At 54.6% G+C, this 23,910-nt stretch overlaps 1 protein-coding gene and 1 long non-coding RNA gene across 3 annotated transcripts in view; both read left to right on the top strand.

Moving 5' to 3' along the window:
- The first annotated feature begins 1,148 nt into the window (after positions 1 to 1,148).
- Positions 1,149 to 23,910, top strand: part of KDM4B (lysine demethylase 4B) — a 71,119-nt gene continuing 48,357 nt past the window's right edge. The window contains exons 1-5 of one of the 2 annotated variants that reach the window (XM_050985986.1): positions 1,149 to 1,255; positions 9,664 to 9,814; positions 13,142 to 13,317; positions 14,238 to 14,352; positions 15,555 to 15,748. In XM_050985986.1, the coding sequence (XP_050841943.1) occupies positions 9,674 to 9,814; positions 13,142 to 13,317; positions 14,238 to 14,352; positions 15,555 to 15,748 (626 nt within the window). In that variant the 5' untranslated portion in view covers positions 1,149 to 1,255; positions 9,664 to 9,673. Of the gene's footprint in view, positions 1,256 to 9,663; positions 9,815 to 13,141; positions 13,318 to 14,237; positions 14,353 to 15,554; positions 15,749 to 23,910 lie in introns of those variants that run through there. The other variant, XM_050985987.1, reaches the window with a different exon arrangement.
- On the top strand, positions 9,990 to 11,146 carry LOC127060916 (uncharacterized). Its single transcript, XR_007780271.1, has 4 exons — positions 9,990 to 10,046; positions 10,614 to 10,663; positions 10,803 to 10,836; positions 10,904 to 11,146. It is a non-coding gene; the product is annotated as an uncharacterized LOC127060916 (long non-coding RNA).

Raw genomic sequence — 23,910 nt, 5'->3', positions numbered from 1 at the left:
GTTTCTGCATTTAAATTGCAATAACTGCAATGACTTCCTCCGTTTATTGGTTTTGCTGTTATTTGGAACTTGAAAAACAAACTTTATTTCCTCCATAGGTGCCAATGTCCTGTTCTGGTTGTAGCTTTTTAAAGGAAGAATTAGAATTGCTCTGCAAATTGGAGACTTTCTGGTGCGATGGGCCAGAATTATCCGTCCCAAATTCCAGAGCCCTGCCGGGGCTGTGCCGGCGCTGCTCGGTGAGCGGGTTCGGCTGTGCCTGCCCGGGAATTCCGTGCCGGGCCGGTGTTCCACTCCCGCTCCTGGGCCACAGCCCCGAGACGGGAACGGGACCGGGACCGGGTCGGAGTTCCCTGGGGAAAGGCTCGGGGAGTGACAGCAGCAAAACCCAGCCCAGGACCGGCTCCTGTTTGGGAATTCCCAGGGCGGGCACGGCCTCACTGAGCAAAAACTGGCAAATGCGGGATGGCGATGAGCCCGGGCAGCGGGACCGGGACCCCGAACCTGCCCGGGCAGCATCCCCAGCGGGGAGGGGGATCGGTGCTCCCGGGACCCGCCGGGGGTCACTCCCGCTGTCCCCCCCAATTCCTCGTGTCCCCCCCCAATCCCCCCGTGTCCCCCCCAGTCCCCGCTGTCCCCCCCAGTCCCCCGTGTCCCCCCCAGTCCCCCCGGTCCCCGCTGTCCCCCCCTGTCCCCCCCTGTCCCCCCCTGTCCCCCCTGTCCCCGCCATGCCCCGCCCGGCCGCGCGGGGGCGCGCGCGCTCCCCGCTCCCCCATTGGCGCAGCGCGGCCGCAGCGCCCCCGCCCCGCGCTGTGCGGCTCCTCACGTCCTCACCGCCCCGCCCCGCGCCCGACGGGCACCGCGCGCCTCCAATCAGCGCCCGCCAGGCGCCCGTCTCACCCAATGGCCGCTGGGGGACGGGCCGCCGGCAGTAGAAGGCGGCCTGCGATTGGCGGAAAGCGCCTGAGAGACGGGAGCGATCCCCGCTGCCCCGCCCGTCTGTAGGCGGGCCGTCGCTCCGCGCCACTGGCCAATCAGCGCTCGCGCTCGCCTTGTTATTCGGCGATCCGGCTCGCCACTGGCTGGACCCGCCGTCCGTCCCCGGAGGCGCGACCAATGGGAGCGAGGGCGGTGCCGCGCGCGGCCAATGGGCGCGGCGGGGAGGCGGGCGCAGGTGGTGGCCGCGGGGCGCTGCGCTCGCCTGGGCGCCCCCCCTTCGCTGCGCCCCCCGCGCCGCCGAGGGCCCCGCGCGCAGGTACGGCCGGACCGCGCCCCCGCCCCGCCACCGGCACCGGCACCGGCCCGGCCCGGCCCGAGCGGCCTCGCCGGCCCCGCCACCCCGCGCTGCGCCCCCCGCGGCGCCGGGCCCGCTGCCGCTCCCGGCCCCGGCCCCGCCGCTCCCGGCGCGGCCCCGGCGCTGCCGCTCCCTTCCGGGCCCGCGGCCCCCGCGCGGCCTCCCCCGCAGGCCGGCCCGGACCGGCCCGCACGGCCCCGCCGCGCTTTGTGTGGGTGGCACCCCCAGGCAGCGGCGGGTCCCGGTGCCCGGAGCCGGGGCTGCCCGCGGGGATTCACCGCCCGCGGGGGTTCGGGCCACAGACGGGGATAAACGGCGATCCCGGGGCTCGGCTCGGGGCTGGGGGCGAGCAGGAGCTGCCGCTGGCTCCGTGATTCGGTGCTGGGAAAACCGGGGGCAGGAACGTGCCAGCGGCCGGGGTTGGGCTGTTCTGTCGGAGCTTTCCTCCTCCGGCACTGTCAAAGTCTGGGCCCAGCCGAGGCGCTTCTCCCCCGGTTCCGTTCACTCCCGTGGCGCTCGGGGTGCGCGGGGTGACCCCGGCACGGCCCCGGTGTCCCCGGGCCGGGGGAGCGGGCACGGCCCCGAACCCTCGGGGGCTGCGCCGTTTGTGTGCCCGCTGCCCCGGCTCCGGCCGCTCCCGTTCGCGGCAGCAGAGGAGGTGCAGGGGATGAGGTGGAGGGGGAACCCTCCAGGAAACCCTTCCTTGGGGTCTGCGCAGGGAACGGGAGCCCAGGAGGGGCTGGAGCGGGGCCAGCAGCTCCGGGGAAGGTGCTGGGCACTGCCCGGGGAACGGTCCCGGCCCGGTCAGAGCTCCCGGGGGTGCCCAGGGCGGATTGTCGGGGTCTGTGCAGGGCCGGGGGCTGCGCTGGATTCTCCCGTGGGTCCCTCCCAGCTCGGGACGTTCTGGGATTCACCCAGAGGTGGTTCTTGGCTTTCCTGGGGCTCTTGGTTTGGAAGGTGTTCGGGAGCCAGGGCTGGTGCAGAGAGGCAGCTTTGGGCCCCTTTGTACTGAAGGATGAAGGCCCCAGTCAGGTGCGGTTTCATCCCTGCTCCCTCTGCCCTGGGACCTCGCATCTGGGCTCTCTAACTCCTTTGTGCCGGGCCAGGGTCAATCTCTGTTAGAGCAAGCATGACCCTCCCAAAACTGAGTTTCCTGTAACCAAAAAGGGTGAATTTTGAGGAGCTCTGTCCATCTGAATCCTGATAGCATTTCACCCACGACATTGCTTATTTCCTGGGAACGTTTGTTTTTTTTCTCGTCACTTTCCTTTTCCTGTTTCACTGAAATTCACAGAGTCAGGGAAACCTTAAGCCTCGAATCTCAAACTTACAGTTACATTTCAGCAATTGCATCAAGTAACTGTCGGAGCAGCCAGTAATTGCTCTGTGACAGCAAGTTCCCAGTTCTTGGGCTTCCCTGTAACTGGAGAAGGAAGTTGGGGCGAGCTGACCAAGCCCTGCCGTGCCTGAAGGAATCCTGAAGGAATCCTGAAGGAATCCACAGCTGTTCCTGTCTCATGAGAGGCAGGAGTTCCTCCCATGCAAAGGAGATGTAGGTGGATATGAAGCGATTCCTTGTTCCAGAGCTGATGTTCATGGATGAAACGTTGACTGGAGCATCTTTTGACAGGAAAATTCTGCTAACACTCCGTGGTGGATTGTTCTTTTCATGCTGGTTGGAAAAAGATAATTCCCTTGACTGGTCCAGTGGGACCAGAATATTTGTGGTCCTGTATATAAACATGATGTGTGAAATATGTAATAGATATACAAAAGGACATAAAATATAGTTATATCTATATAAAATATATGGAAGGAGTCAGTTTAGTCAGGAAGTCAGAACACTTTGGTAAAGGCCCAGAGTACACAGGTGTCTCGTTCCAAGTTTGGCTTTAGGATGAACCTTGGCTTTTAGAAATAAAAGTAAATGAGAGGTTTCACCAGCTTTTGATGGGAAGTCAAGAGCAAAATTCACTTTCAGGGAGAATCCCAGCCATTCCCTGTAGATAATGCTGGCCATTGGCCATGGAAGTGCCACCTGTTCCCCTGAGCTGTGGGGACACTGCTGCTCTCACTGGGAGCTGTTCTCAGCTCCTGCCACGCACCAGGGAAAGATTGAGCAGATAAAGTGGGAGTTCCACAGCTCTGCAGGTGTTTTAGAGCACCCAGAATCCAGACAGCTCCTGGAAGCTCGGAGCTATTTCCATATAAAAGGTGGTAAGACATTTGATGTGAGTTGGGAGAACCAGTCGGGCCAGCCCTGCTGCGAGGGCTCCGTGGGGATTTCACATTTGTGCAGGGTTGAGTTTTATTTCCTCCTGGGATGTCCAGCCAACGGTGTCAGCCTCAGGAGGTTCTGATTCACCTTGCAAGCTTCAATCTCAGTTTTGAGAGCAGGCAATCCACCTGAGAGCAGAAATAATCGTGGTGAGCTGCAGGCTGAGCCACCAGGCAGCAGGGAGGGAAAGCTCTTGGCAGTCAGGAGAAACTTGGTGTTCCTCAATTCATTCTGGGCACTCAGGAGGGCTCGGGACTGGTGGGTTTCCCCCTCCTGACTCATGCAGGGCTCGGGTGTGCTGTGGGGAAGGGTTTGCACAGCCTGTGCTGCTCCAGTTCCTTCACTGGAGCATCTGTTAATAGCAAAGATGGATGACAGCTAAATGTGTCACACGAGTGAGGGATTTGCTTAATGGCTTTGGATGCCACTGGGATCCTCCGGGGCTGCACGGGGCGCTGCTGGAGAGAATTATTTGTCATCTGCTGAAGAATTCGAGGGGGTTTGTCCCTTTGCATGGCAGCTGAAATCCTGGGTGCTGCAGAATGCTGGCAGAAATCCTGTCATTTCCCACGGGCTGGGGGATATTAATGGCTTATCACTGTGAGAAAGGTGTTTCTCCCTTTTCAGTGCTCTCCACTAAACTGATTGTTCCTTAATGAGATTTTCTCTTTTTAACCTTTGTTCTGCACCAAATATGTTCTGTCTTGTCCCAGCTTAGGGATAGAGCCATTTGCTACCATGGCTTAATTAAGGTGCTTATTTTCATTTATATTTTCATAGGGTCAGTCCCTCTCCTTTAGAAATGAGGCAGCTCCTCACCCTTGCTGGATTTCACAGGAGAACACCTTTGTGTCCTGCCCTTCCTTGGTCTGGGTGTGCCTCACTCATGGCAGGGGTGACCTGAAGCTTCATTATTTTTATGTTTTGTAAGGCTCATGAACAAGCCACAGTTCCCAGATCCTTAGAGAGTACAGATTGTCCTTTTGTTCCTAAATCTCCTAGAAATCCTGCTTTTGAACATGGCCCCAGAAGTGAATGTTGGAGGTTGGTGGGGGGCTGAGGTGATTTCTGAGGTTTTCTGGTATTCCTTCACAGTTTTGGATCCAGCCCAGGGCAGTGGAGAGCCTTTGGTGAGGTTTTGGTGCAGATAAGAAGTTTTTGTGAGGTTTCCCATGTTTGATCTCAGTTCTGTTGGCAGAAGAAGCAGCAGAGCTTGGCCTGGGAGGGGTGGGTCAAGTTTGGAGCTGCAGCTTCCAGAGCTGGGAGAGATCCAAATTGTCTCATTTCACCCCGAAGCTCTGGGGTTAATTTGGGCTCTAAATTGTCACTCCTGGAGCTGCAGGTTTGGCTGCAAGGTGTGAAATGGGAGCGGGCTGGGAGAAGCCTGGGGGGGAGTGAGGTTTGGGGGTACCTGGGCAGGTGAGCTGGGGAGGGGCTGGGGTACCTGGGGGTACCTGGGGGGTACCTGGGGTACCTGTCCAGGTGAGCTGCAGTTCTGCAGGGCTGTGCCAGGCTCGCTGCTCCTCTGCCCGAGCTCCGGGAGCATTCCCGGGATGTGCTGGCAGCTGGAAGTGGGTCAGTGTGTCACACCCAGCCCGGGCATTGCCTCGGGCACAAAACCAGCCCAGGGCTTCCTTTTGGATGGGCAGGGTGGTTCAAAACGCCTCGACAGCCCCAGCTGATGAGGGCTTTTGTTATAAAAATCTAAAGGAGCTTAGAGAAGTTGCCAGAACTCCAGGCTTTCTGTTCTGGCAGGTTTGTGGAAGGAAAAGTGGGAATTAGCCTTATTAAAGTGTTACCTGGTGCAGGAATCACCTTTGGGACAAGCTCTGCGGTGATCGAGGCTCCTGCTTGCTTTGCAAGGTGTCTGATGTCCTTTCCTGTGGGAATAAAAGCTCTGGGACACTTGATTTTAACATTTGCAGTGCTGCAGCCTTGGGTTGAGGTGCTGTGGGTTAAAACCTGGAATTCCTGTTCAGATTCCGTGGCTCAGTCCTTGTGAAGTGCCTTTTACAGAACTTGTCTGAGTTGGTTTGGAAGGCTCCTGGAGCCTTGCAGGGAATGCAGTGGAGGTGGGAAATGCAGCAGAGCTCCCTGGTGCCATGCAGCAGCCAGAGCCTCCTGCAGCCCTGGGGAGGGCTGGCCCTCAGCGCTGCTTTGGGGACGGAGTTTGGGGTTCAGGCTGAGATTGTCTTGGCTGCTCACTCAGACTTTGGAGTTTCTGAGGTTCTGATCTGGATCTAGTCAGAAATAACCATTGCACGTTAACTGCCTTGCCCCAGGCAATCATAAACTGTTCTAAAGTCATCCTGATTTATTGCTCTTAAATGTAACCACTTTTTTTTCCCTTTTAAATACTGTTTGTGACTAAATAATTTTGTTGTTAGAGAAGTGTGTGAGTAACTGTGCACTTCTACAGCAAAGAGGGTGTTTTGGGGGAAAATTTCATTTTCCCTTGATGAGCTGCATATGGTGCTTGATTTCAAGTACAGGAGGATCTGGAATTGTGGAGGAGTCTTGTGGAGTGTAAAATTTAATAGAAAATAACTCTCAATTTGTCAGATCCCAAGCACTGTAGATCTTCATCCCTGTGCTGGGTGGGAATGTTGTCTCTGTTCCTCTTTCCCAAATATTTCCTCTGTTGTGTTTACTTAGCCTTTATGGAGGGTATACAAAACTCAAAGCAATTTGAGTGTTAAAAATGAGATGAATTGAATCTGTAAATATTTTGGAGGGAAAGGTGTTAGGTTAAATCCTTGCTGTAATTGCACAGTTGTTTAAAACTGGGCTGAGCAACAGCAAAGTTCAAATGTAAGAATTTCCATTTTGTTTGTGTAAGTGCTGGAATCTGATTTTTGGGAGTAGAGGGGAAGGGGATCAGCAGGAGCTGCTCAGAAATCCCGACCCTTTTCCTGCAGGAAGGATTCCCAGGCTGTCAGCCCCATAGAGAGCTCCAGTCCTTGGTCTCAGCTGGGTGTCTTGGACTTTTCCTGTGCTGTGCAAAGGTTCCAGTCAGCAGGTGCAGGATTTCACATCAGCCTCGGGAGGGAAACCTCTCATGTAAAAGCCATTGAAATTAAAACTCAGGTTTTTGTGTGCACTGAGATCAAACCTCTGGAGACAGGTTTTTGTGCTTCCTCACAATGGTTGAAAATTAGGAGGTTTTCATAATATTTCAGGGTGTTACTCTCTCACAAAGAAACAGAATGTATCCAGCTGAGACAAAAACCTTCTCTCTCCTTTCCAGGAGCCGATGGGGGCTCTGAGTGCAGAATCCTCCTCCTCAGCTTTGAGAGAAGGGTTTGTTCCCACCTGCAGCCCTGCCGGGGCTGGAAGGGGCTCTCAGTGCTCTCAGAACAGTCAGATCCTGCTCTGGAACCTTCCAGGGAGGCTGGCAGCTCCTTAGGGCACTGCTTAACCAGGGCCATCTCCTGAAAATCCCAGCTGAAGCTGCAGCCCTGTCCTGCTGCCTTGGCCCTGTGTCCTGTGTGATCCAGGAGCTGGGACAGAGCTGGCACCAGTGCTGGGGGCCACCAGTGCTGGGGACCATCAGTCCTGGGGACCATCAGTCCTGGGGACACCAGTGCTGGGCTGGGGGTGACCACGGGGCCTGGCCCTGCTTCCCAAAACACTTTGGTGCTGCCAGGTGGGAAGCACCTGGGACAGGAATTCTCCTCTCCCCAGGCTTTCCCTGGGCCTGGGTGTTCCCAGCTCCTCGGGGCTCCTCGGGGAAGCTCCCACATCTCACTGAGGTCATGGACCTGATTCCCCCCTTGCCCTGAGCTCTGTGTTTATTGTCAGAGCTTAACTGGTTTGGTTGGCTAAATGTACATTATCCAGGGGAGGTGTTGAAATGTTCTTTAGGTGGACTGCACATTTAAAATCTTGTGTTTGCTGTCTCGGGACTAAAGGATTCCAGAGTGCCAGGTGATGCTGCTTGTATTGAGGCAGTAGACCTTTTAATTAATTAATTAAGCTTTGCAGGAAGTAGTTTATCCTTTAATTAATTGATTAAGCTTTGCATGCAGTAGTTTTTGATCTCCCTTCCTGACTGGAGCATGTATTTCACTCTTTGCTCTGAATTTATTGACCAAACATTGGAATTTTGTGGAGAATTTTGAGGGAAGGGTGGGATAAAGCCTGGCTTTGGCTGTTTGTTTTGCCCTGGCTGTGGGTGAAGCTGCAGATCCTGGGAAGCCTCTGTGGAGCAGATGGTGCTGGCAGGGCTCCTGCTCAGGGTGGAATTCACTCCTGAGCCAGCTCCTGCCAGGGCTCCCCTCTGCCCTGGCATCTCCAGACCCTGCCCAGAAATAGCCCCAGCATTCCCAGAAGGTTGGGGCAGGCTTTGGGATGGTTTCTGTCCCTGTCCCACTCCCCTGCAGCCCCTTTCCCTCCCTCTCAGCCCCCTTTTCCTGGGGGATTTGAGCAAACCTGGCAGGGGGGTCCCAGCTCCCCTGGCTCATCCCAGGGATTTCCTTCTTGAGCTCCTGCAGAACATTGGAGCAGGAGAGGCTCCCCCTGGCCCGGGTGGAGCTGCTGCTCCTCCTCCCGTGCTGACCCTGACTCGGCAGCTCTTGTTCCCAAAAGGCAATTTTTGTTCTGGTTTGGCAGGCCTTGCTAAAATGGCCCTTTTGTTTCCAAGCTGCAACAATTCCCGTTGGGGAGGGGAAGGATCTTGGGGGGAAGGGGGTGAAATGGTGTTTTTCTCCCTCCCTTGGTTTTCTCCCTCTGTGATTTCCTGCAATACTGGGATTCCTAATTTGATTTGATTCTGGGCTGGGTTCTGCGTCTCTGGCTCCTGGCTTGGGAAGGGCTCTTCTGCCTGTGAGAAGCTGTGATTTTATGCATAAAATTCCTTTAAAGACTCCTTGGGGAAGGACATAAGACTTGCAGATCTTTGTTTTGAAACAAATTTGCATAAAAGTTACGGTGTAAAATTCTAATGTTTTCTGGCTTCTAAAGTTTCACTCAAAACTGTTCATGTGCCTTTGAAATGAAAAGTTTTACCCAGTTCAAATGAAACCTTGGTGCCCTGGGTGTGGAGCCTGCCCACTTTAGCTGGTTTTAATTCCTGGAGCTGGGAGCACTGGCTGCCTCTGAGTGAGTTCTGTGCCACACTCACCCATTCAGGCAGAGCTGGGAGTGCTCCCTGCTTCATTTTGTGTTTTCCTAACACCGTGAGCCCTTCCAGGAGCATCTGCGATACTCCTTGGCTGCTTTGAAATCAGTTTAAAGGCTCTTTAAATGCTTTTTTTCCTTGGGAAAGCCTGGCAGGAGCTGTTTCCCTGCAGTTCCTCCTGCACAGCCCAGCACTGCCATCTCGTGAGTGCTCGGGGTGAGGAGCAGCTCCAGCTCCTCCTCGTGGAGAGCTCCTTCCTGGGGATGACTGCGGCTGAAATGCCACTAAAACCTTTTCTTTTCCTTACGGATTTCCAGAACACCTTACAAAAGTCTATTTTAAAAATCGTGATTTCACCCCGAATGTTTGAGAGTTTGTTTGGATGTTTTGGAATTGTGTGTCTGCATTTCTTGTAAGACTTGCCTGACACTTTGTTCTGTTTATGAACATTGCAAATGTAAAGTGTAATGAAGCTACACTAAAAAAAAAAAAACCCTTAATTTTATAATTTTTAGTGTAGTCTAGCACATGAGAAAACCCTACCTTTGGGAAAGCTGTTGGGTTTGAACCTGAACAGACAATGGTGAAGCATTTTGGTGGAAAACTTGTGGGCTGGCAGGTTGTGCCCACTGACAAAGCCAAAGGTGGTGAGGAGTTGTTATTTCTGTGCCCCCATCCTGGTGAGGCTCCGCTTTCGGGGCTGAGCTGGGGGCAGATGTGAATCCCCTGGTCTGTATTTAGCCCCTGTCTGGGCTCTGGGGTGATCCTGGTGGCAGGAGCTCCTGACTAAGTGCATTTTTGGTTGGGAGCTGCTCGTGTCCATGTCAGAGGGTCGTTCCCACAAACCCCCCTTGGGAGGGGAATGAAACATCTCTGCAGGCTTTCTGTGGAGCTCCTTAGAGCTGGGAGTCGGAAAGCCAAGGTTTTAACCAGTGTCTTTTCCTGCCCTTCCCCTGCTGTGTCCCTGTGCAGGACTGGAGCTATGGGGTCGGAAAACCCCAGCCCGCAGAACCCTGGCTGCAAGATCATGACCTTCCGGCCCTCGCTGGAGGAGTTCCGCGACTTCGGGAGGTTCATCGCCTTCATGGAGTCCCAGGGAGCCCACCGGGCTGGCCTGGCCAAGGTGAGGGTTGGCCAAGGTGAGGGGCTGGCCAAGGTGAGGGGCTGGCCAAGGTGAGGGTTGGCCAAGGTGAGGGCTGGCCAAGGTGAGGGTTGGCCAAGGTGAGGGGCTGGCCAAGGTGAGGAGTTGGCCAAGGTGAGGGTTGGCCAAGGTGAGGGGTTGGCCAAGGTGAGGGTTGGCCAAGGTGAGGAGCTGGCCAAGGTGAGGAGCTGGCCAAGGTGAGGAGCTGGCCAAGGTGAGGGTTGGCCAAGGTGAGGGCTGGCCAAGGTAGGTGGCCAGGTGGAGCTGTAGGTGGGTGGCCAGGGAGGTGGCAAGGTGAGGTGGCAGGTGAGAGGTGGGGTTGGCCAAGGTGAGGGTTGGCCAGTGAGGGTGGGGTAGGGCTGGCCAAGGTGAGGGTTTGGCCAAGGTGAGGGTGGCCAGGGGAGCTGGCCAAGGTGAGGAGCGGCAGGTTGGGGGGCCAAGTGAGGGTTGGCCAAGGTGAGGGTTGGCCAGGGAGGTGGCCAGTGAGGGCTGGCCAAGGTGAGGGGTTGGCCAAGGTGAGGGTGGCCAAGGTGAGGCTGCCAAGGTGAGGAGCTGGCCAAGGTGAGGGCTGGCCAAGGTGAGGGTTGGCCAAGGTGAGGGCTGGCCAAGGTGAGGGTTGGCCAAGGTGAGGGGCTGGCCAAGGTGAGGGCTGGCCAAGGTGAGGGCTGGCCAAGGTGAGGGTTGGCCAAGGTGAGGAGCTGGCCAAGGTGAGGGTTGGCCAAGGTGAGGGTTGGCCAAGGTGAGGGTGGCAGTGAGGTGGCCAAGGTGAGGGTTGGCCAAGGTGAGGAGCTGGCCAAGGTGAGGAGCTGGCCAAGGTGAGGGTTGGCCAAGGTGAGGGCTGGCCAAGGTGAGGGTGGCCAAGGTGAGGGTTGGCCAGGTGAGGTGGCCAAGGTGAGGGTTGGCCAAGGTGAGGGTTGGCCAAGGTGAGGGTGGCCAAGGTGAGGGTTGGCCAAGGTGAGGGTTGGCCAAGGTGAGGAGCTGGCCAAGGTGAGGAGCTGGCCAAGGTGAGGAGTTGGCCAAGGTGAGGGTTGGCCAAGGTGAGGAGCTGGCTAAGGTGAGGAGCTGGCCAAGGTGAGGAGCTGGCGGAGCTGAGGGCTGCCTGGGAGGTGGAGCTGCCTTCCGAGTGTGTGAGATCTTGTTTGCATTGATGGAGCTGATCATGGTGTGTTTTCTGGAGCACTGTACCTGGAATCTCTGGATTGGTTATGGAGACAGGAAAGGAGAGGAGCTACAGGGCTTTGTAGAGCCATGGAGTGTCCTGGGTAGTGAGGATCATCCAGTCCAAACCCTGTCCCTGCACAGACACCCCAGCAATCCCACCCTGGGCATCCCTGGGAGCTCCTGGAGCTCTGGCAGCCTCAGGGCTGGGACCATTCCCTGAGGAGCCTGAGCAGTGCCCAGCACCCTCTGGTTATCAGAACTCTTCATGTGAAGCTTCTGACACAGAACTGCTTGGAAAACTCCAGGACTAAGTGATTAGAGAGGGTATTTCTGTGGCCATGTCAGCACAGGCTGATGGGATCATTTGCTCTGACAAGGACTTGTTAGGAGCGGTGTTTAGCTGGCCTTAATAAAGCACAGTGGAGAAATAAAGCTGTTAGGCATGGAATAATTCTTATTTCTGCTAAAACACAGGTCAATTACTGGGTTTATTGCTGCTCTAAAGAGAGCTGGCTATTGATGAAGAGCTCTCCGTGGAATGTTTCCTTGTCCACTCAAGTGTACAAGCAATTACCTTCCAGGACTCTGCTAGGCAGATTATTCTAATAGAGCTTGTTGGTGACTTGCAGATATTGTAAAGAAATGACTTTACTTGTAGGATTAATCTGAGTGTTCCAGGTCAGTTTTGTGTCAGTTCAGAGCCCTGTATGGGAAGTGGAGCCCCTTGTGCCCCCCAACCCCAGGGCTGGAGTGTCTGTGACAGTTCCATGGTTTGTTCCTGCAGTCTGTGACAGTTCCATGGTTTGTTCCTGCAGTCTGGGGCAGTTCCATGGTTTGTTCCCTGCAGTCTGGGACAGTTCCATGGTTTGTTCCCTGCAGTGTCTGGGACAGTTCCATGGTTTGTTCCCTACAGTCTGGGACAGTTCCATGGTTTGTTCCTGCAGTGTCTGGGACAGTTCCATGGTTTGTTCCTGCAGTCTGGGGCAGTTCCATGGTTTGTTCCCTGCAGTCTGGGGCAGTTCCATGGTTTGTTCCCTGCAGTGTCTGTAACAGTTCCATGGTTTGTTCCCTGCAGTCTGGGGCAGTTCCATGGTTTGTTCCCTGCAGTCTGGGGCAGTTCCATGGTTTGTTCCTGCAGTCTGGGACAGTTCCATGGTTTGTTCCCTGCAGTCTGGGACAGTTCCATGGTTTGTTCCCTACAGTCTGGGACAGTTCCATGGTTTGTTCCCTGCAGTCTGGGGCAGTTCCATGGTTTGTTCCCTGCAGTCTGGGACAGTTCCATGGTTTGTTCCCTGCAGTCTGGGGCAGTTCCATGGTTTGTTCCCTGCAGTGTCTGTGACAGTTCCATGGTTTGTTCCCTACAGTCTGGGACAGTTCCATGGTTTGTTCCCTGCAGTCTGTGACAGTTCCATGGTTTGTTCCCTGCAGTCTGGGGCAGTTCCATGGTTTGTTCCCTGCAGTGTCTGTGACAGTTCCATGGTTTGTTCCCTGCAGTGTCTGTGACAGTTCCATGGTTTGTTCCTGCAGTCTGGGGCAGTTCCATGGTTTGTTCCTGCAGTCTGGGGCAGTTCCATGGTTTGTTCCCTACAGTCTGGGACAGTTCCATGGTTTGTTCCCTGCAGTCTGTGACAGTTCCATGGTTTGTTCCCTGCAGTCTGGGGCAGTTTCCATGGTTTGTTCCCTGCAGTCTGGGGCAGTTCCATGGTTTGTTCCCTGCAGTCTGGGGCAGTTCCATGGTTTGTTCCCTGCAGTCTGGGGCAGTTCCATGGTTTGTTCCCTGCAGTCTGGGACAGTTCCATGGTTTGTTCCCTGCAGTGTCTGTGACAGTTCCATGGTTTGTTCCCTGCAGTCTGGGACAGTTCCATGGTTTGTTCCCTGCAGTGTCTGGGACAGTTCCATGGTTTGTTCCCTGCAGTCTGTGACAGTTCCATGGTTTGTTCCCTGCAGTCTGGGGCAGTTCCATGGTTTGTTCCCTGCAGTGTCTGGGACAGTTCCATGGTTTGTTCCCTGCAGTGTCTGTGACAGTTCCATGGTTTGTTCCCTGCAGTGTCTGTGACAGTTCCATGGTTTGTTCCCTGCAGTGTCTGTGACAGTTCCATGGTTTGTTCCCTGCAGTCTGTGGCAGTTCCCTGTTCTGTCCCCGTGCAGGTGATCCCCCCCAAGGAGTGGAAGCCGCGGCGCACCTACGATGACATCGATGACATGGTGATCCCAGCGCCCATCCAGCAGGTGGTCACGGGCCAGTCGGGGCTCTTCACCCAGTACAACATCCAGAAGAAGCCCATGACCGTGGGCGAGTACCGGCGCCTGGCCAACAGCGAGAAGTGCGTGCCCTGCACAGCCTGGGGCCCTCCTGGGAGCTTTTCTTTCCCAAAAGTAGCTGATGAGAAAATGCAGCCACGTTAAATATGGAGCATTTGGGGGGAAACTGCTTTTCCTTGAGTCTCAAACAAGTTTGTGGCTCGGTGGGTTTGGGTGTATCTCAGAGCTTTTTCTGAGAGTTGGTGTAGAAGGATTGTTCAAGGTCAGCCTTTGGCTGAGACTCTTGCTGAAAAGAATGGCTTGGGAGCACAAAAGGATCTCTTGGCTCTTCTGGAAGAGGTGTTCCATGGCTGGGGTAGAAATCCAAACACCTTGGGGTGCTTGGGCTGAGGCTGGTGACACGAGTCTCTTCCAGAGAGCCTGGGGACTCTGCAGGGCACTTCATCAGCTGCAGTCTCATCCTGGTTCAGAGTCTGGAGTTCTCCACAGTTCTGGAGGACCCTGGGTTTTAATCAGGACTGGGTTTATGCAGTCATGGCTTTAAGCTGAAGGAGGGTGGATTGAGATGGGATATTGGGAAAGAAATCCTGGCTGGAAGGGTGGGCAGGCCCTGGCACAGGGTGCCCAGAGCAGCTGGGGCTGCCCCTGGATCCCTGGCAGTGCCCCAGGCCAGGCTGGACATTGGGGCTGGAGCACCTGGGACAGTGGGAGGTGTCCCTGCCATGGCAGGGGTGGCATTTCAGGTCCCTTCCAAGGCAAGCCATTCCAGGATAACCAGCTCTGGAGTTTTCCTGGCAGCTGAGAGCTGTGGGATAACCTCACCTCACATCTCCCTGGGATGGGGATGTGCTGCTGGTCCTGTCAGCCAGCCTGCCCCAGAGGCTCTGTGCAGAGGTGGAAAAGGCAGCAGTTGTGTGAGGGAAGGGTGAATTGCTCCCTCAGAGCTGCTCTCAGCACCCCTGCCATGCCTGTGTCCCTGCAGGTACTGCACCCCTCGGCACCAGGATTTCGAGGACCTGGAGCGCAAGTACTGGAAGAATCTCACCTTTGTGTCCCCCATCTATGGGGCTGACATCAGTGGCTCCCTGTATGATGCAGTAAGTGCACTGCTTCTCCTTCATTCACTTCAGACACCGACACTCACTTCCTTCTTGTGCTCTCCTCATTGAGGAGCAGTAGTTCAGAATTTCATTGATGTAACCACCCTAAAACAACCCCAGTACCTCGGTGTTTTTCCCTTCCTTACAAAAGTGGGACTAAACTTCCCTTGAGATTCAGGAGAATAGTCAGTGGAAGCTGTGAAAAGCTGACTTTTCGTAGAAAAATGAGGAAAAGTGTGATTTAAACAAATTCTTTTGCAGACTGTGGCAAAAAATTGTCTATACCTTGGGTTTTGTTTCTTTTTTAAAGGAATAAAATGGAGATTTCTGCTGAAGCTCCTTAGAAAGCCAGAGAGAACCAGCATTTCAAGGAAATGGTGCTACCTCAAAAATAGTTTTTGAGTCTTAACATAAATAATTTGCATTTGGATTTTAAATTATTTACATTTGGATTTTAAAGTTATTTGCATTTGGATCTTTTCCTTGTAGGCAGCTCCATTAGGATACAATGCACCTGCACACTGAATTATTTTCCAATTCAAATTGTTTAAGCTTTTCCATGGTGAAATTTCATCCTCTGCTTCAAGTAATTCTGTAAATGATAAAGGTTTTTCTCTTCTTACTCTTTTTAGGCAGATAATTTAAATCTCTTCCTCTGTAGTTTTCTTTTGAGTGGGAAGTGGCTTTTTTTGGAGTGTAGTGTGATTGTGTGTGAATGTATGAGTGTCCTTTTCTTGTCAGGGTGGTTTAATATGGGATTAATTAGGATAAGCAGAGGTAGCTGAGGTGCTCAGAGCCATGCAGGGTGCAGGGATTTGGTGCCTGGTGGCAGTGTCACACCTTCCCTGCTGTGGTTGGGGTGGGACACAGCCAGGCACCAGCACAGGTTCCCAGGTGCTCTCCTGGTTTTACCCTTTGGCCACACTGGGCTGTTTCTGACCAGGGGAAGGACACCTGAGAGGAGAGTGTTCTACCCTGAGTGTGTGCTGTGTTCATTAGCAGAGCAGTTAATTACTGCTGGGGTATGGCAGGGTGCAAGAGCCTCTTTGGGGTGCTGGAGCCCCAGAGGAACCCCTGGCAGCAGAGGGGGTGCAGTTAGTGCAGGTGCAGCAGCAGCAGCTGCCCCTGAGGGCCTGCAGGGAGCTGGGGCTGTGCTTGCTGCTGGCTCTCCAGTTCAAACCATTCCTCTTGGCTTCCAGGACGTGGATGAGTGGAACATTGGCAACCTGAACACCCTCCTGGACATGGTGGAACACGAGTGTGGCATCATCATCGAGGGGGTCAACACTCCCTACCTCTACTTTGGCATGTGGAAGACAACTTTTGCTTGGCATACAGAGGACATGGATCTCTACAGCATCAACTACTTGCATTTTGGGGAGCCCAAATCCTGGTGAGTGAGGGCTCCTGGACACCACTGAAATATCCTTTGCCCAGCCCTACCAAATCCCATCAGGTTTACCTAATCTCTCAATTCCCATTTTTTCTCTCCTCTTCCCTCCTACTTTACATTTAAAAGCAATTTCACTTTCTTTCATGCTGGCTTGCTCAGAGGCCTAATTCCTGACTTTCAGCAGGATTAGGGAGACTTGTTGACATCACGATTAAAACCAGATTTCAGCACTTGGGGATTTTTGCAAACTAATGCACAGGAGAGAAATGGGGATGGGAATGTGTGGATGCTTCAGAGGCACTGTAACAGTGAAGCACTTTGTTCTTGCACAGGAAACATCTGTTACTTTCAGATTTCCATTATTGAAATACATGAATATGTTCACAGCTCCAGGGACAAGTGAAGTGGGAAGGTCACTTTTCCATGGGCATTTTTTGGCCTGATGGTAAAGCATTTTTCAACACTGTTGATGCAGAGACTGGTTGGAAATAACTTCCCACAAAAGCAGTAGATAGTTAAGGATGAAATCAAGAATGTAGGAAGTCTGGAATAAGTTACCAAGAGCCAATATGCTTCTTTTTAAAGCAATTTAAAAGTATAAGTGCAGAGACTCAGCAGCCCAGGGGAGCTTTGCTGAAGATGTTGATGTGACTAATAAATATTGACATTTGCGTGCAAATGAGAGCAGAAATGTCACGGGGAGGCTCTGCTGTCACCGTGCCCTGGCAGTGGCAGCAGCATCCTCCCACCTCTCAGGGCGATGGCTCCCTGGGGGCTCTGGGTGCACATAAAAGCCCCCAGGAGCCAGGAGGCTGTGAATGAATGGCTCCAGTGCTCTTTTCCAGGCCTGGCAGGGGTGGAGGGAGGGGCTGACTCTCTGGAACATCAGTGGGAATTTTTAACATCCTTCCAGCACATCATGAAATCTGTTTCCCAACATTCCTGGTCCTTGGGCTCGCTGTCTGGGGCAGCTGCAGGAGGATTTTGCAGAATCTCTTGTGATGCCTCTGTTGAACAAGGTGGAGCTCCAGAAATGTGGTTCTGGGGTGTGACTGATCCCAGGGAAAGGTTCTTCCCCCAGAGGCTGCTGGGCACTGCCCAGGGGGTGGTCCCAGCCCCAAGGCTGCCAGAGCTCCAGGAGTGTTTGGGCACTGCTCTGGGACTGGGTGGGATTGTTGGGGGGTCTGTGCAGGGCCAGGGCTTGGACAGAGGATCCTGTGGGTTTCCAGCTCAGAATATGATTCAGTTTGGATCCTGTCAGTTCTTCTCCAGAATCCCTCAATTCCAACCCATTTTCCTGGTGCCATCTCCAGCAGATGGTGCCCAGCCCTTGGGAAGCTCCTCATCCCCTTTGCCCATGGAGCTGAGGGCCACCAGGACAGTCCCTGCAGGAGCTGAGGGCCACCAGGACAGTCCCTGCAGGAGCTGGGGGCCACCAGGACAGTCCCAGCAGGAGCTGAGGGCCACCAGGACAGTCCCAGCAGGAGCTCAGGGACACCAGGACAGTCCCTGCAGGAGCTGAGGGCCACCAGGACAGTCCCTGCAGGAGCTGAGGGCCACCAGGACAGTCCCAGCAGGAGCTGAGGGACACCAGGACAGTCCCTGCAGGAGCTGAGGGCCACCAGGACAATCCCTGCAGGAGCTGAGGGCCACCAGGACAGTCCCAGCAGGAGCTGAGGGACACCAGGACAGTCCCAGCAGGAGCTCAGGGACACCAGGACAGTCCCAGCAGGAGCTGAGGGCCACCAGGACAGTCCCTGCAGGAGCTCAGGGCCACCAGGACAGTCCCTGCAGGAGCTCGGGGCCACAGGACAGTCCCGCAGGAGCTGGCCGGGTCCACGCAGGCCACCCGACAGTCCCAGCAGGAGCTGAGGGCCACCAGGACAGTCCCTGCAGGAGCTCAGGGCCACCAGGACAGTCCCAGCAGGAGCTCAGGGCCACCAGGACAGTCCCTGCAGGAGCTCAGGGCCACCAGGACAGTCCCAGCAGGAGCTCAGGGCCACCAGGACAGTCCCAGCAGGAGCTCAGGGCCACCAGGACAGTCCCAGCAGGAGCTCAGGGCCACCAGGACAGTCCCAGCAGGAGCTCAGGGCCACCAGGACAGTCCCAGCAGGAGCTCAGGGCCACCAGGACAGTCCCAGCAGGAGCTCAGGGCCACCAGGAGTCCCAGGGCTGGCCACCAGGTCCAGCAGGAGCTGAGGGCCACCAGGACAGTCCCAGCAGGAGCTGAGGGCCACCAGGACAGTCCCAGCAGGAGCTGGGGGCCACCAGGACAGTCCCAGCAGGAGCTGAGGGCCACCAGGACAGTCCCAGCAGGAGCTGAGGGCCACCAGGACAGTCCCAGCAGGAGCTCAGGGCCACCAGGACAGTCCCAGCAGGAGCTCAGGGCCACCAGGACAGTCCCAGCAGGAGCTGAGGGACACCAGGACAGTCCCAGCAGGAGCTCAGGGCCACCAGGACAGTCCCAGCAGGAGCTGGGGGCCACCAGGACAGTCCCAGCAGGAGCTGAGGGCCACCAGGACAGTCCCTGCAGGAGCTGAGGGCCACCAGGACAGTCCCAGCAGGACTGGGCTGCCCCAGGAGGGGTGGCAGCAGTGGCCTGAGCTTTGGGCTGGCTTGTTCCATCCTTTCTCCAGCCAGGCTGTGCCTGGGAGTGTCACTGCTCTGGAGCTGCCCCAGCTGGGGGAAGGTGAGGGTTTTGAGGACAGGCATGTTTGGAGCAGGAGCTTTTCCCTTTCAGTGGGGTTTCCGTGGGTAGGTGGCAGTGTGTGACACAGGAGGGGATGGCCTGTGACAGGATGCCACCTCTGGCTCTGCAGGGCCTCCCTGCCCTTCCCTTGAGCATCAGGCAGGAGTTTGCCACTCCCCAGGCCACTCCTTGTTCTGCACTGTGACAGCTCTTCAGAGTTCTCCAGCTCTTCTCTGAGCAAGCACTGGCTGCAGAGAGCAAATCTGAATCCCCTTGGAGCAGATCTGGAACTTTCCAGGCACCTGAGCTGTGCTGGGAGTGACTGCAGCTGTCCCAGAGCTCAGCTGGGGGAGCTCTTGGACTGCACTGCTGGAATTGCAGCGCTGCAGCCTGGCTGTGCTCAGGGATGGCTGAAATGTTCCTTCTGTTGCGCTGGCACCACCTCTGTGGAAATTTCCCAGCTTCCTTCATCCTTTTTATAGACTCCGTGGCTCTGACAGTGATCATCTCGGAAGCACCTCAGGGAATAGCAGGAGTGTGGAGTTACAAAGTCTCCTGGTTTGGGGTTGAGCTCTAAAATAAGAGGCAGAGTTATTGTTTGGCTGTCAGAGATATTTATTCAGTGGAACCAAGGACTCTGTATATTGGTAGGATCTGCTTCAAAACTGCTCGTTAAAAACCATAACTCTTTCTTTGTGTCTGCCATAAATTTCCTGGGGCTGTGGGAAGGGTGAGGAGCCACCAGCCCTGCTGCCTTCTGCAGGAGGGGGAGAAAGGAGCTGCTTCCCTCCCAGCCCTCCTTTCCAGGGGGATTTTCCCTCTGGGTGTGCTGCTCCTCACTGCTCACACTGCTGCTGGTGCAGTGCAGGCAGGGGTGGTGTGGGCACTGCCAGGCAGCACCCCCAGGGCTGGCAGCACTCCTGTGAGCTCATGGGAAGCCCCTCAGGCAGGAGCTGCCAGGTCCAGCCTTTCACTTCTGTTCTCTCAAATGACACTAAAACGTCCCTGTCGCGTTAGGAGTTTAATTGCCACCTTTTCATAGTCTCAAACTTTGGAAATAACTGAAATGTATTTAATTCTGCAGCCCCACATTAAACCTCTGGCGATGGGAATTTTTGCTGTATCAATTATACATATTGTGTATAATTACCTCATACACTCCTGTGTGAGATCTAAAATTGAGCATATTGTCAGACGGTGCAGGCAGAAACTGATTTTATAGTGACAGGAGCAACAAAGCTGAGTGCCAGGCCTCATTCTTCATGCTTATTATGGCACTTTATTGAGGAGTGGATGTGGCTCAGCCTTTGCAGTTCCAAAAGAATGTTTTAGAGGCTGAGGTGTTCCACCAGCCCTTCCTTTTATCTCCACAAAGATGTGCAGTCCCTGCCTGGAGCCTTCCAGGTGTGGGGAAATGCTGCAGGAAACTTTGAATCTGAGTCTGCTGAATTTGCCTGATACACTTCAGGAGTGTAACAGCTTCTTTTGTCAGAACCCCTGGCTGGGAGATACAGTTATTTTTCCTGGATATTTGGTGATCTGGCTGTACAGTAACAGTATTTCATTTACCTTCCCTGGGTGCTGGGGGATGTTACACTCTCCCTTCTCCCCGAAACCGCAGGTGTTAAACCAGACCGACAAGGAGGAAGGTAATTGATTTTTATAAAATGTCCCTTTTCCCTTATCATGATGGATGTTTAATCCCCTTTAATTAAAACAGGGAGCCAGCTTTAGCTTTTAAGTTATATCATCTCCTCTCCAAAACACTCCCTGGCTGGAAGTGGATCATGCCTAATCTGTTTGACTTTGATATCTCAAAGTACACTTTATGCCAGAACAGCAGTTTGTGTGGAATTAAGGACAAATTACCAAAGGAACTTTAAAATAATATGATTAGTAGGAAGCACTGGTCACAGATACAATTACATTCCAGAAACACTCCTGGAATTCTGTCTTGTGAAAGGACTGCAAACCTGAGAGTCCATGGAGTTACCCCAAGCCTTTGTTGGTTAAAATGTTCTAGAATTTCTTCTTTCTTCCCTCAGGTGCCCAGCGAGGCTCCCTGTGTGGGGCAAGTCCTGTCAAGGAGCAGGCAAGGAGGGCAAATCCTCCTTGTGGCTGGCCCTGATCCCTGGCAGTGCCCAAGGCCAGGCTGGACATTGGGGCTGGAGCACCTGGGACACTGGGAGGGGTCCCTGGCACAGTGGGAGGGGTCCCTGGCACGGGGGAGGTGTCCCTGGGGCAGTGGGAGGGGTCCCTGGAACAGGGGGAGGGGTCCCTGGCACAGTGGGAGGGGTCCCTGGAGCAGTGGGAGGTGTCCCTGGCACAGTGGGAGGTGTCCCTGGCCAGTGGAGGTGTCCCTGGGGCAGTGGGAGGTGTCCCTGGGGCAGTGGGAGGTGTCCCTGGGACAGTGGGAGGGGTCCCTGGCACAGTGGGAGGTGTCCCTGGCACAGTGGGAGGTGTCCCTGGCACAGTGGGAGGGTCCCTGGAGCAGTGGGAGGGGTCCCTGGGGCACTGGGAGGTGTCCCTGCCCTGGCAGGGGTGGCTCTGGGTAGGAGTGAAGGTCTCTGCCAAGCCAAGCCATCCAGGGGTTCCATGGCTCTCTTGTAACATCTGCAGTTTAATGCATTTGTCTGTCTGGTATGCTGTCACCTTTCCACAGGGGAGGGGAGGGAGATTCCAGCCAGGACTGGCTGTTCCCAGGGAGGGATTCTCAAAGGAGCCCCTCTGGCCTTGGCTGAGAGCCCCTCCTGGAGCAGCAGCAGGTCTGAGCTGCTGAGCACCCCCCTGGTTTCATTTCTCACTCTGGTCTGCAGGAGCTGCAGCTTTCTTTGCTGACCTCCTGTCCTGTTCTCCCCTCAGGACAGGAAATGTTAATCCCTGGAAAAGTGCCTTGGAGGAGGAAAGTGCCCTAATGCAGTCGTGGAGCTTAGCTCTGCCAGCCCCTCTGCTCAGGGTGCTGCCCCTCAGCCCTCTCCCCATCCCTGAGCTGTTGTGCCCTGCTCTGACCCCCCCAGATGTTCTGTGGGCTGGGGGTGACCCCGCTGCAGGCAGCTGTTCCTGTTTGCCCTGTGTGCCTGCAGGGCCAGCCCAGTCCCTCCCACACTCCCTGCCCTGGGGGTCCCTGCTGGGGTCCCTGCAGGGTCAGCAGTCACTGCCCCTGCTGCCTGCTGGGCTCTCAGCAGCCCTGCACCCTGGAGATGCTGAGGCTCCTTGGGCTGCATGGCTGGACTCACAGCTGATCCTCCACACCAAGAATTTTGTATTTTTCTGAGTTTTGCTTTTCCTGTTTCTTGGTGTTAGGCTGCAGAATCTTCTCCTGAATTCCCTTCCTTCCCTCAATCCCCAAGGTCTGCATCACCTTCCATGGGGAGTGTGTGAGGTGTCCTTGCTCCTAGAAGTGTTCCAGGCCTGGCAGCAGAGGTCTGGAGGCTTTCTGGGTGGAGTGGGGAGAAAGGAGAAGCAGGGGAGGCCACTTGGCTGTGATGGCAGCTCCTCACAGCTCCCAGATTCCCTTCCTGCCTCTGCTGTCCCGTGTAATCTGTTTTACAGCTCTGCTGTTTTGGATGGAGAAAGAGCAGAATTTATGGTGATGGTTGATTTATAGATTAACTGCAACACCATTTGCTCTCAGGCAGATTTGGCTGAGCAAGACCCTTTTCTGTTGATAAAAGGGAGAGAGAAAGGAACAGGGATATTCATTAAAAAGGATAAAAGGAAAGTGAGATAAAGTATGGCCAGGCAGAACAGCTTTTCACTCTCCTGACTTTTCTAAAGTGAAGGTGAAATCTGCTTTGGAATGGGCTTTCTGCCCTGGGAATGGTGTGCATGTGGGCTTGCTGGAGCTGCCTGGGAGGAGGGATGTGTTGGGATGCAGAGCTGTGCCCTGTAATTCCCTGATAACTGAGAGCAGGGAGTCATTAATCCAGCCCTGCAGTCATTAGTTAATCAGCACCCAGCCCTCCTTCCTGGAGGTGGGAGAAGGATGAGGGGTCCCTCAGCAGGGGGACAGTGCTCACTGCTGCTTTGCTTTCAGAATCCAGGGGTCACCACATTGTCCAGGACCTGAATGAGCTCTGGCTTGGATTATCTTCCCAGTCAGGTGCTGCAACTGGAATAGGGCAGATTTCTCCTTTTAATAGACTCAGGTTTTTGTGGTCTTTCATTAGGCTGTTGTAGATAGATTATTAAAAGGTCATTTTTCTGCTGCAGAGGAAGAACAGGATTTGGGGAGTTAGGACTCAAGTATTGCCTTTCTTCATCCCCCCTCATCTAACTGGGAGAAAATGCCATGAAGGTCAAGGCAGACTGGGGGATTGATGGAATCAGCTGTGGGAATGTCTGAGGAGGCACAGGTGGATTGATCTCAGCCTCAGCTCCCTGCTCTTTGTGCTTCCCTCCAGAGCCCTCTTTGGTTTTTATTCTCACCCAAACCCAGGGCTAAAGGCATGGAATTATTTGGTGCTTTGCTGCCATTTCACTTTTCAGTCTGTGCATTTTATGTCCATCTTTACTGAGCCTGTTCCACTGGTTGAAATTGGAAATCTTAGAGGCTGAGGTTCATCTGTTGTACCTGACCCAGCAAAGAGGAGACCCTTCCCACCTGTGCTTCCTCTTGGCACTTTCCAGAACGGTGCTGGCAGGAGGAGGTGCTGATCTGGGGTCACAGCAGCATCCTGGGGTGGTCCTGCTGTGGCTGCAGCCCCGCTGGACTGAGAGAAGCAGCTCTTTGATCCAGGAGAGCTCTTGCTCCAGCCACTCCTGCCTTCTGCCAGGTCTGCTCAGAGCTCAGGCCTGGATTGAAATGAAGATCTGTGGAAGTCTGACAGGATCACAGATTGGTTTAATAACAGAGGCTTTTGAGCAGAGCACTGGGGCTGGAGGGGAGGGAGATGTGCTTCCATGCTCCATCTCACTCCTTCAGCCTGATCTGCTCCCCGTGGGACAATGAGCTTGCAGATTCCAGCTTGGCACAGAGCTGGGAGGGAGCAGGAGTGCTGTGCAGAGCTTTGTCTTTATTCACATTTTGTTAACACGCTGGCAGAAATCAGCGGGGATTTTTTTTTTTCTTTACTCAGCAGGGAAAATTGTGGAGGGGTGATGCCAAGTGCAGCACAAGTGAGGTTTAAAATAAGAGGAGCCCTTGGTAATGACAGCACTTAAATAGCACTCGGTGCTGTCTGAGAGCTGAGCACTCCTTAACCCCTTCATGTTCCAAGGAATAAATGTGCTGGGTTTGCATCCACCTCATTTCCAGCTGCCCAATCAGCCACACAGAGGGGATCAAACAGGGGAAATAAAGGAAACTTTACAAACTGTGTCAGTGATCTTTATCAAATCTCAGCTACAACACTTGTGGCTTTGATGCTGACAAGAACACAGCTCTCACTTCAAAGCAGCTGTAGCTGGGAACGGTGCAGTGTGATGGATGAGGAGCATTAAACCTTTGGAATGCTGGATTTTTTCTCCTCAG

This window comes from Serinus canaria, chromosome 28 (genome assembly GCF_022539315.1).
Source record: "Serinus canaria isolate serCan28SL12 chromosome 28, serCan2020, whole genome shotgun sequence".
NCBI lineage: Eukaryota > Metazoa > Chordata > Aves > Passeriformes > Fringillidae > Serinus > Serinus canaria.
This window is presented reverse-complemented; position numbering and strand designations above follow the sequence as displayed.